At 43.5% G+C, this 12,240-nt stretch overlaps 1 protein-coding gene across 4 annotated transcripts in view; it reads right to left on the bottom strand.

The window, feature by feature from the left end:
- The window catches only part of LOC140491290 (collagen alpha-1(XXVI) chain-like), a 214,319-nt gene that overhangs the window by 30,549 nt on the left and 171,530 nt on the right, over positions 1–12,240 (bottom strand). For 2 of the 4 annotated variants that reach the window (XM_072589267.1, XM_072589268.1), the window contains exon 8: positions 6,163–6,294. The exons of 1 other annotated variant lie outside the window; for it this stretch is intronic. In XM_072589267.1, coding sequence (XP_072445368.1) covers positions 6,163–6,294 — 132 coding nt within the window. The remainder of the gene's footprint in view (positions 1–6,162; positions 6,295–12,240) is intronic. One more of the 4 variants, XM_072589269.1, reaches the window with a different exon arrangement.

The raw sequence follows: 12,240 nt of genomic DNA, 5'->3' as shown, positions 1-12,240 counted from the left end.
CATACCCCTAAACACACTGACTTGCGTACCCCCTAAATACATTGACCTGCGAACCTCCAAACACACTGATGTGTATAAGCCAAAACACAGTGACTTGCATACCCCCTAAACACACTGATCTACATACCCTCTAAACACACTGACCTGCATACCCCCTAAACACACTGATCCTCATACCCCCTAAACACACTGATCCTCATACCCACTAAACACACTGACCTGCAAACCCCTAAACACACTGACCTGCGTACCCCCTGAATGCACTGACCTGCATACCGCCTGAACACACTGACCTGCGTAACCCCTAAACATAGCGACCTGCGAACCCCCTAATCGTACTGACCTGCGAATCCCCTAACTTCATTGACCTGCGAACCTCCTACACATACTGACGTGCAAACCCCCTAAACACACTGACCTACGAACCCCCTAAACACACTGACCTACGAACCCCCTAAACACATTGACCTGCTTACCCCCTAAACACACTGAACTGCGTACCCCCTAAACGAATTGACCTGCGTACCCCCTAAACACACTGATCCTCATACCCCCTAAACACACTGACCTGCGAACCCCCTAAACATACTGACCTGCAAACCCCCTAAACACATTGACCTGTGAACCCCCAAACTCATTGACCTGCATACCCCTAAACACACTGACCTGTGAACCCCCTAAACTCATTGACCTGCATACCCCTAAACACACTGACCTGTGAACCCCCTAAACTCATTGACCTGCGAACCCCTAAACACACTGACTGGCTTACCCCTGAACACTCTGACCTGCAAACCCCCTAATAATACTGACCTGCAAACCCCCTAAACAGACTGACCTGTGAACCCCCTAAACATAGTGACCTGTGAATCCCCTAAACACACTGACCTGCGAACCCCCACACATTGACCAGCGTTCCCCTAAAAATACTGACCTGCGTACCCCCTGAACCTCCTGACCTGTGAACCCCCTCATCGCATTGACCCTCGTACCCCCTAAACACATTGACCTGTGAACCCCCTCATCGCATTGACCCTCGTACCCCCTAAACACATTGACCTGCGTACCCCCTGAACACACTGACCTGCGTACCCTCTAAACACACTGGCCGGCATACTCCCAAACACACTGACCTGTGTAACCCCCAAACACATTGACCTGCGTACCCCCTAAATATACTGACCTGCATGTCCCCTAAACACATTGACCTGCGTACCCCCTAAATATACTGACCTGCATGTCCCCTAAACACATTGACCTGCGTACCCCCTAAACATACTGACCTGCATATCCCCTAAACACACTGACCTGCAAACCACTTAACCTCATTGACCTATGAACCCCCAAACTCATTGACCTGTGTACCCCCTAAACACACTGACCTGCGAACCCCCACATTGAGCTGCATACCCTCCAAACACATTGACCTGCGTACCCTCTAAACTCATTGACCTGCGTACCCTCTAAACTCATTGACCTGCGTACCCCCTAAACACACTGACCTGCGTACCTCCGAAACACACTGACCTGCGAACCCCCTGAACACACTGACTGGCATCCTCCCAAACACACTGACCTGCGTAACCCCTAAATTCATTGACCTGCGAACTCCCTAAACACACTGACCTGCAAACCCCCAAACACATTGACCTGTGTATCCCCCAAACACACTGACCTGCATAACCCCTAAATTCATTGACCTCCGTACCCCCTAAACATACTGACCTGCATATCCCCTAAACACACTGAGTTGTGTACCCCCTAAACACACTGATCTGTGTACCCTCTAAACACACTGACCTGCGAACCCCTTAACCTCATTGACCTACGAACCCCCTAAACTCATTGACCTGTGTACCCCCGAAACACACTGACCTGTGAACCCCCACATTGAGCTGCATACCCCCCAAACACATTGACCTGCGTAACCCCTAAACACACTGACCTGTGTACCCCGTAAACACACTGACATGCGTACCCCCTAAACTCATTGACCTGTGTACCCCGTAAACACACTGACTGTGTACCCCCTTAAACACATTGACCTGTGTACCCCTTAAACACACTGACCTGCGAACCCCCTAAACACACTGACCTGCGAACCCCCTAAACATACTGACCTGTGTACCCCCTAAACACATTGACCTGTGTACCCCCTAAACACACTGACCTGCGTACCCTCGAAACACACTGACCTACTAAACATTGGTGGTTGAGGGAGTCAATGCTTGTGGATGTGGTGCCAATCAAGTGGGTTTCTTTGTCCTGGATGGTGTCAAGACTCTTAAGGCTTGGGTTGGGGCTGCACTCATCCAGGCGAGTGGGGAGTATTCTGACTTGTGCCTTGTAGTTGGTGGACAGGCTTTGGGAGTCAGGAAGTGAGTTTTTTGCCACAGTATTCCTAGCCTCTGACTTGTCCTGATAACCACTGTGTTTATGTGGTGAGTCCAGATGACTTTCTGCTCGATAATAACCCGCAGGATGTTGACTGTGGGGGATTCAGTGATGGTAATGTCATTGAACGCCATAATACAATCAAACAGAGTTAACAAAGAGTTTGTGAAATAAAAACAGTGTTTGACAAATTTATTAGCATCCTTTGTTAAAGATATCAGAAATAGGGTGAATAATGGGAAACCGGCAGATGTAGTATATTTGGATTCCAAAAGACATTCAGTAAGGCTCTACAATGAAGATAACTACATAAAATAGAAACTCATGGGTTCAGAGGTGATATTTTAGCATGAGTAGAAGATAGGCTAATGAACAGTGAACAAAGTCAGAATAAGTACCCCCTAAACACATTGACCTGCGCACCCCCTAAACACATTGACCTGCGCACCCCCTAAACACATTGACCTGCGCACCCCCTAAACACATTGACCTGCTTACCCCCTAAACTCATTGACCTGCGCACCCCCTAAACACATTGACCTGCGCACCCCCTAAACTCATTGACCTGCGCACCCCCTAAACTCATTGACCTGCGCACCCCCTAAACTCATTGACCTGCGTACCCCCTAAACACATTGACCTGTGTACCCCCTAAACACACTGACCTGCGTACCCCCTAAACTCATTGATCTGCGTACCCCCTAAACATACTGACCTGTGAATAAGTAGCCATTTTCACCTACACAACCCAATAAGTAGTCATTTTCAGGTTTAGAATAAGCAGTCATTTTCAGGTTTACAACTGTACCTAGTGAAATGCCAAAGGGAACATTATTTACTATCTATCTTATTGACTTGGATGCAGGAACCCTGAATTATAGCCAGAGTTGCTAATGATACAAAGATATGTAGAATTACAAATTGTGAAGAGGATACAAAAAGATTGTGAAGAGAATACAAAAAGATAGAGCATTATAAATAAGTTAACAGAGTTAAAAGTTGTCAGATGGAGAATAATCTGTGATAAAGAGCAGGAAGAATGGAAAACAGAATATTATGGAAACAGAAATAATGCAGAATGCTGTCTTTCAGAAGGATCTGAGTGCCTTTTTTCACACATCATAAAAAGTTAACATGCAGATGGAGCAATTAATCAGGAATGCAAGTGGAATGGTGCTATTTATTGCAAGTGGAATAAAGGATAAAAGTGGGGAAGTGTCTCTATAATTATACAGGGCATTGGCGGAACTGCATCTGGAGTACTCTGTACTGTTTTGGTTTCCTTAGGTAGGCTTATAGAACATAGACCAGTAGAGCACAGGAACAGGCACTTCTCTCTGCCTTTGGTCTGCCTCCCTCCACTCCTTGCTTATTCAAAAGCCCCTTAAACATCCCTATTGTAACTGATTCTATCACTACCTCTGGCAGTGTGTTCCAGAATCCTACCACTTACTGTGTAAAAAAAAACTTGCCCCTCACATCTCCTTTGAACTTTTCTCCTCTCACTAATGCCCCCAACATTCCAACTGGCGAAGGATGATTCTGATCGTCAACCCTATCTATGCATCTTATAATTGTATAGACTTCGATCAAGTCTCCCCTCAGCCTGAGCAGCTCCAGAGAAAACAACACAAGTTTTTCTAGTCACTCCTTATAGCTCTCTAATCCTTATAGCCCTCTAATTCCAGGCAGCATCTTGATAAACCTCTTCTGCACCCTCTCCAAAGCCTCCACATCCTTCCTGTAATGTGGTGACCAGAACTGAATGCAATACCCTTAAGTGTAGCCTAACCAAGGTCTTATAAAGCTGCAACATGACATCCTGACTCTTGTATCAATTCCCCAACCAATGAAGGCGAGCATTCTATACACCTCCTTTAGCACCCTATCTACTTGCATGGCCACTTTCAGGGAGCTATGGACCTGAACCCCAAGATCCATCTGTACATCAATGCTGTTCAAGATCTTGCTGTTAACTGCATAGTTTTCCTTAACATTTACTCTCCAAAAGTGCAGCAACTCACACTTACCTGGATTAAACTCCATCTGCCATTATCTGCCTTTATCTGTAACTGAGCTATATCCCACTGTATCATTTGATAACCTTCTGCACTACCTACAACTCTAATGATCTTTGTATTGTCTGCAAACTTATTAACTCACCCACCTATATTTTCATCCATGTCAGTTATATATATCTCTCAAACAGCAGAGGTCCCACCATGGATATGTGACGACAACACTACTATGGGCAAGCCAACTCTGAATCCATGCTGCCAAGTCACCATGGATCCCATGCATCTTAATCTTCTGGATGAGCCTCCATGTGGGATTTTGTTGTAAGTTTTACTAAAATCCCTGTAGACAACATCCACTTCTCTATCCTCACTGATTACTTTTGTCACTTGCTCAAAAAATTCAATCAAGTTAGTAAGACATAACCTGCCCTGCACAAAGACGTGCTGACTGTCCCTAATTAGGTCATGCTTTTCCAAACACACATAAATCCTATCCCTAAGAATTCTTCCCAATAGTTTCCTAATCACTGATATGAGACTCATTGGCCTATAGTCATCTGGATTATTTCTATTTGCTTTCTTGAATAAATATGGTTACATTAGAGGCAATTCAGAAAATATTCACTCTGCTGATTGATGTGATTGTCTTATGAGGTAAGGTTGAGTGGGTTGGGTCTGTCCTCGCTATCCAGCTTAGAAGAACCAGAGACAATCTTATTGAAATAAATATTTCTAAGTGGTTTGATAGGGTAGATTCTGAGAGGACGTTTCCCCTCATGGGAGTGTCCAGAAGTTGGAAAACTGTTTCAAAATAAGAGTTCTCCTACTTAAAAACCAAAATGAAAAGGAATTCTTGTCTCAAAGGATGACAATTGTTTGGATCTCTGTATCCAGTGAGCATAGAAGGCCAGGTCATTGAGTATATACAATGCTGATATGGAAGCCATTTTCTTGGCTATGGTTTCCCTCCTGGTTAAGGAACCATTTTGCTTAAGTGCCCCTCACCCCAGGAAAACTATTTACTCAGCACGTTAGCTGTGGCTGTCTCACAGCCCCCTCTCATACCTCTCACTATGCTGTAACACTTGTGTGTAGCTTATCAGTTCAAAGGCATTTTAACCTGTGTGCTCGCTGCTCTCCCACTATGATATATTGCTGTGTGTAGCTTAATTGCTCAAAGACACCTCCTCTTGTCAATTAGCTTCTCTCTCTTTACAATGTATTGCTCATGTGTTGTTCTTATTGTTAAGGACATCTGCTTTCCATCTGTTACAGATCTTTGTAAACAGCATGTCAGGTGACAACTGTCTGCATGTGGAATGTATAGCATTGATTAGGGCTGACCCCTGAGAGCTCGCCTCTGATTCGGTACCTCCTCGGACCTCCTTTGTAATTAACAGTCAGCTCTGAGTCTGATTTCTATATAATCCTGTAGCTTTTGCTGTACTTTGGAGTTCTACTGAGCCACCGTTAGGACAGTTGGTGTGTTGCATAATAAACTAGTCAATGCTCGAGGTGTGCCTTGAGATTTTCTTCAACAGCTCGGCTTTTGAGAAATGTTTGAGAAACTGAATGGTGTCACTTCCATTTCAATTGCTATGGTGTCCTGTTTGCTCATTCTCTAACCAAAGACTTCCTGTACCTTGTTTGGGGACTTCTGTGTGCACTGTGTGCCCTGCTCTCTACATTAGGGTCCAGGTTTTACATAATACCTCTCTACTGAAAGAGCAAGAACTGGCATAGGACCTACTGGGCTCTCTTTCTGGATAACCCAAGCTGTGTTGGACATCACGAGTGAAGCTTGGGATACCTGGTGGGCCGGGCAGTCCCGTCTCTCCTGGGAATCCCCTTGGACCTGGGGGTCCTCGAGGTCCCATCGCACCTGAAAAGTAAAACAAATTTAAAAGAGGCTTGAACTGCAACAGAAAGTGAAGCAGAGATCAACACGTTCTCCGTCTCGCTGCTGGCTCGGATTCCTGCATTGCCCACTATTGCAGACCATTGCCTGATTGTGTGGCATAAATGCTAGGAGATTAAGGGAAGGACTTTACACTCTTGCACCAAGTCATATTGTAGATGTATGGTAGCCCAGCATCAAAATGCTGGGAAAGATTAAAGACTACACTTTCTCATCAACAAAATCTGTGAAGTGGCTTTCAAAGTCTTTAAAACTATGAAGAGGTTTGCTACGGCAGACATAGAAGAAATATTATAAAAGCAAAATACTGCAGATGCTGGAAATCTGAAATAAGAATAGAAAATGCTGGAGAAAGTCAACAACTCTTATAGTCTCTGTGGAGAGAGAAACATAATTAACATTTTGAGTCCAGTGACTCTTGAAACTAATGTTCTGAAGAAGTATTATAGCAGACTAGCAACCTTATCTGTTTCTCTCACCACAGATGCTGCCAGACCTGTTGAGTTTATCCAGCATTCTGTTTTCATTATAGCTAAAATGTTTCCTCTTATCTGGGAAGCCGGTAGTATCAGTCATCAATATAAAACAGTCACTCAAATCAAATTGAGAACTCAGGTGAAATGTCTTTACCTAGAGAGTGGGAAGAACGTGGAAAAGAGTTGCTGAGGTTCAGTTTCAATGAAGTGGAAGCCAGATAAAGATATCGAGGAGACAGAAATGGGAAGCTGTGTCAGTGGGATCTAACATAGTAAGGCAGGGAGAATACTGAGCAGAAATATCAATCTGGAACTATTTTCATATTATGTAGAAACCCATGTAACAGAGACTCAGTATCATGTCAGGTTCTACAATATAGATCCATTAATAGACTTACAGTCTTCCATCCAACATCCAGTGAGATTAGTGCAAATATCTTCCATCCTGTATTGACATCTTGTGTCTCAGACTCAACCTGGACTGTATTTCAGGCAAGAACTGTAAACATTCACCATTCTGCTTCTGCAACAGCTTTTACCAAGGGTTTACTGCAATACTGGTTGCTCACCATTCATCTCTTATGTCTTGGATTTGGTGAGCAGTTACACACCCTTAACTGCTGCCAGTCCTCAGCATTCATCTGAACTGTACACTAGCACAGATTCCCACTGAGTTACTTTCAAAGCCAACAAGACTTAGGGTGGGACTTGAACACAGTGTACACTGGCACAGAGATAGCACAGGCTATTTCTTCACTCCCCATCCTTCATTCCTGCCCAATTGATATAAAAATTTCACAATTGATCCATTTCATGCCAGGTTAAGTCACAGTTTAAAGAAAAACTACTTGGAAAAAATGAAAGCAAACTAATAATTTAAAATTCTCGAGGCACATCACCAAATCTCTTCTGTTAAACCATCCGAACCACATTTAACAAGCCCAAAGAAAGCCACTTCTTTGTTACTGGTTTTTGCCAGATCTCTCATCGATCCCGGCATTTCGCCAAGATCAAAAAATGTCCAAGTGAACCAGAAACTGGGGCAAGAAAGACACATCATGTGGTTCCAACAAGCAATGGAATGTTATCTTTGGAGATCACCATATAAAACAAATTGCCTCAATTTACTCTGAGCTATGCCACAGAAAGAAATAATAATAATTGAAATATTACTGAATATGGACCATAAAATCACAACACCTGTGGCTCAGATTTTGAGGCTTTAGATGCCTGTAAATCTGTTAGGTGATTTGTCCTTATATAATCTCCTGCAACTTGGTCAGTATTCTCAGAGTCAGGCTCAGTTCAGTACAACATTAGTAAACAGGACACCAGAGTTCCCAAAACTTTCTCAAGAAGGAAGACTTGAATGAAACTACATGTGGGGTCCCTCAGAGATAGCGACAGGAGAAAATGTAGAGGGCAATATAACGCTGAACCATTGAACAAATACATTATACCTGTGCTCACATAAACCATAATGGACATTGTGAGGAACAAGGGTCGAAGTGAATATCAATGACAAACAAAAATAAATAGGACTGAAAATTAGCAAACTCCCTTAATCTGAAGCCCTACAATTCAGGCTTTTAAAAGGGTAACAAGTGATGCATGCATTTCTTTAAATCTTAAATTCCAGAATCTTCTTCACGGATTGAAATGTTGCAAATGTAACCTCATTGTTTTGGGACAGACTGAGAGAGAAAAGTAAGTCAGCTAAGTAGGGAAATTGTTTGAATCCTTTACTGGAGACACAATCAAGCTAGGCAGGGCTAACACAGTATTATGGAATGGAAATCATGGCTAACAAATCTATTTCAAAGGTGTAACCAGCAGGGTAAGGAAATCTTCCTGAGCAAAGACATCTTATTGGTTCATAGGTATGGAGAAAACTAAGGAGCTAGAGGGAGAGGGAAGGCACATGCAGGACTTAAAACAGGATGGAAATATCACCTGCCACCTGACAGAGAGTCAGTGTCGGTGCAGAGAGAGTGTGAGTGTGCATGAGTGTGAGTGTGAGTGAGTGTGTGTATGAATGTGTGTGTTGGGGTGTGTGTGAGAGACAGTTTGCATGAGTGTGTGTGTGGTGTGTGTTGGGGTGTGTGAGAGAGTGTGTGTGTCGGGTGTGTGTGCATGAGAGTGTGTGTATGTGTGTGAGAGTGTGTGAGCGTGTGTGTGTGTCTGTGTGGTGTGAGTGTGTGTCTGTGTGTATGAGCATGTGTGTGTGAGTGTATGTGTGTTGGGTGTGTGTGTGCGTGAGAGAGAGAATGTGTCTGCGTGTGAATGTGTGTGAGAGCACATGAGAGTGTGTGTGTGTGGTGTGAGAGTGTGTGTCTGTGTGTGAGCATGTGTGTGAGAGTAAGTCTCTGTGTGTGGTGTGTCGGGTGTGTGTGTGTGAGTGTGCGCCTGTGTGTGAGTATGCGTGTGTGCGTGTGTGTGTGTGTATGTGTGTGTGTGTGACTGTAAGAGTGTGTGTGTGAGCATGAGTGTGGTATATGTCGGGTGTGTGTGTGTGTCTGTGTGAGCGTGTGTATGTATGAGTGAGTGCGCGCGTGTGTATGAGTGTGAGTGTGTGTGTGTGTGTGTGTGGGGGGGGGTATGGGGGGGGTGTTGGGGGAGGTGACCAGAACATGCTGCATGTTATAATACTGGCTTATGTCTGATGGCAGACTGGAGCAACAAAGAAAGTGTTAGAATAGCTGTGACCAAGACCTGAATGAGGGTTTCAGCACTGGGTGAGTTGAGAGAGGGTGGAGGCAGCAATTTTACAGCAGTGGATATGGGATGGTACTCTTGAAAAAGCTGAGCTTCACAGAATCACACAGTACAGAAGAGGCCCTTCGGCCCATTGAGTCTGTACAGTAAGAAATACACTACCTCCGACACTTGTCCCACTTTCTCACATTAGACACATCGCTTTGAATCTTATGACACTCCAAGTGCTCATCCAAGGACTTCATAAAGATTGTTCTAGAACATTACAGCCCTTTGACCCTCGATGTTGCACCAACCTGTGAAACTGATCTGAAGCCCATCTAACCTACACTATTCCTTTTTCATCCATATGTTTATCCAATGACCATTTAAATGCCCTTAAAGTTGGAGAGTCTACCACTCTTGCAGGCAGTGCGTTCCATGCCCCTACTACTCTCTGAGTAAAGAAACTACCTCTGACATTTGTTCTATATCCATCACCCCTCAATTTAAAGCAATGTCCTCTCATGCACGCCATCACCATCTGAGGATAAAGGCTCTCACTGTCCACCCTATATAACCCTCAGATTATCTTGTATGTCTCTATTAAGTCACCTCTCAACCTTCTTCTCTCTAACGATAACAGCTTCAAGTCCCTCAGCCTTTCCTCGTAAGACCTTCCCTCCATACCAGGCAACATCCCAGTAAATCTGCTCTGAACCCTTTCCAAAGCTTCCATATTCTTCCCATAATGCGTTGATCAGAGCTGTATGAAATACTCCAAGTGCGGCCGCACCAGAGTTTTGTACAGCTGCAACATGACCTCATGGTTCTGAAACTTAGTCCCTCTGCTAATAAAAACTATCACACCGTATGCCTTCTTAACAACCCTATCAACCTGAGTGGCAACTTTCAGGGATCTACATATGTGGACACCGATATGTCTCTGTTCATCTACCCTATCAAGAATCTTACCATTAGCCCAGTACTCTGTATTCCTGTTACTCCTTCCAAAGTGAATCAACTCACACCTTTCCACATTAAACTCCATTTGCCACCTCTCAGCTCAGCTCTGCAGATTAACCTGCAGTTAGTGTCATCCTCAAATTTACTAATCCATCCTTCTACGCCGTCATCCAGGTCATTCATAAAAATGACAAACAGCAGTGGCCCCAAAACAGATCCTTGAGGTACACCACTAGTAACTGAGCTCCAGGATGAACATTTCCCATTAACCACCACAACCTGTCTTTTCTCAGCGAGCCAATTTCTGATCCAAATTGCTAAATCATCCTCAATCCCATGCCTCCGTATTTTGTGCAATAGCCTACCATAAGGAACCTTATCAAACGCCTGACTGAAATCCATATACAACACATCAACCACTTTACTCTCATCCACTTGTTTGGTCACCTTCTCAAGAACTCAATAAGGTTTGTGAGGCACGACCTACCCATCACAAAACCATGTTGACAATCCCTAATCAACTTATTCTTTTCTAGATTATCATAAATCCTATCTAGTACAACCTTTACAACATTTTACCCGCAACTAAAGTAAGGGGTCCTAGCCTTCACCTTGTTATTCTCTTTCCTTTGATATACTTGTGCAACATCTCCGCACTCTCTCTAATCTTGCCTTCCAATGTTCTCCCATACCCCTCTTTGCTCTCCTCACTGCTTTCCTGAGGTCTCTCCTTGACTTCCTATACTCCTCTAGGGCCTCAATTAGTTCTCTCCCTCTTGTACTTGTTATGCCATGTGGCCCAAAGGCTAGGGCTTCTGTCTTGGCAATAATTCCATGCATTTGAGTCAATCACTCTCCAAAGAAGAGTCATTAAGAATAAATAAAAAGCTGTCTATCTCAGCCTTAAATATACTTACTGATCCAACGTTACGAGAAATACGTTCAAGAAGGATTTGTTCTGTCATGTTTCTTTTGAAAGTAAGTGTTGTAAACTGGGAGCCAAGCTGTCTGTTCCAAGTCTAGCAACATAGCTAGCTTTGTTTTTTCTTAAAATTTGGAACAATAGAAGAAGCATGAAGTGGTAAGGTCAAGCTCCCACAGAACCAGGATCTTGGTTTAACTTTCAGTAGCTGTTGGTGTTTGGAAGCTGCTATACATCGCTCTCTGCTACAGCAAAAGATTTGAGTTCTTTCTCTCTCTTAGAATTTTGACTTGGTGTTCTTTCCTTTTGGACGAGAGAAACATTGCATTTGAGACATCTATTTTACTGAATTTGCCTTTGGCAAGGGTGTGTTTGTGGGATATTAATATCTTGGAACAGTTAATCAGTGGTGGTTAATTTTATATATATACATAATCTTGTTAAGTATTTTGATAGAGTTACAGTTGAGCTTCTTTTCTTTTTTTGTCTGTATTTTAACTATAGCACATGAATAAAGTGTGATTTATTTCAAGCCTGGATTAGTTATCTGGAACACAGCACTTGACTTTAAAAGGTCTAGGCTATCTTCTTAATATATTTTGAGCAGGTTTGGTCTGGTTCATGACGTGAGCCTTGACAGCTCTCTGTGGTAAACAATTCTACAGATTTACTCCCCACTGAGAGAATAAATTTCTCCTCAACTCTGTCTTAAATGGGGTGATCCCTGAGATGATACCCTCTAATCATAGACTCTCTGGCCCTAGGATCGTTCCCAGGATTAGATTGCCACTCACTGGAAACCTATGCAGCCTAAGACACATAAAGCACTGTTTTAAAGATCAAGAGCAGACA

This window comes from Chiloscyllium punctatum, chromosome 19, assembly GCF_047496795.1.
Source record: "Chiloscyllium punctatum isolate Juve2018m chromosome 19, sChiPun1.3, whole genome shotgun sequence".
Lineage (NCBI taxonomy): Eukaryota > Metazoa > Chordata > Chondrichthyes > Orectolobiformes > Hemiscylliidae > Chiloscyllium > Chiloscyllium punctatum.
This window is presented reverse-complemented; position numbering and strand designations above follow the sequence as displayed.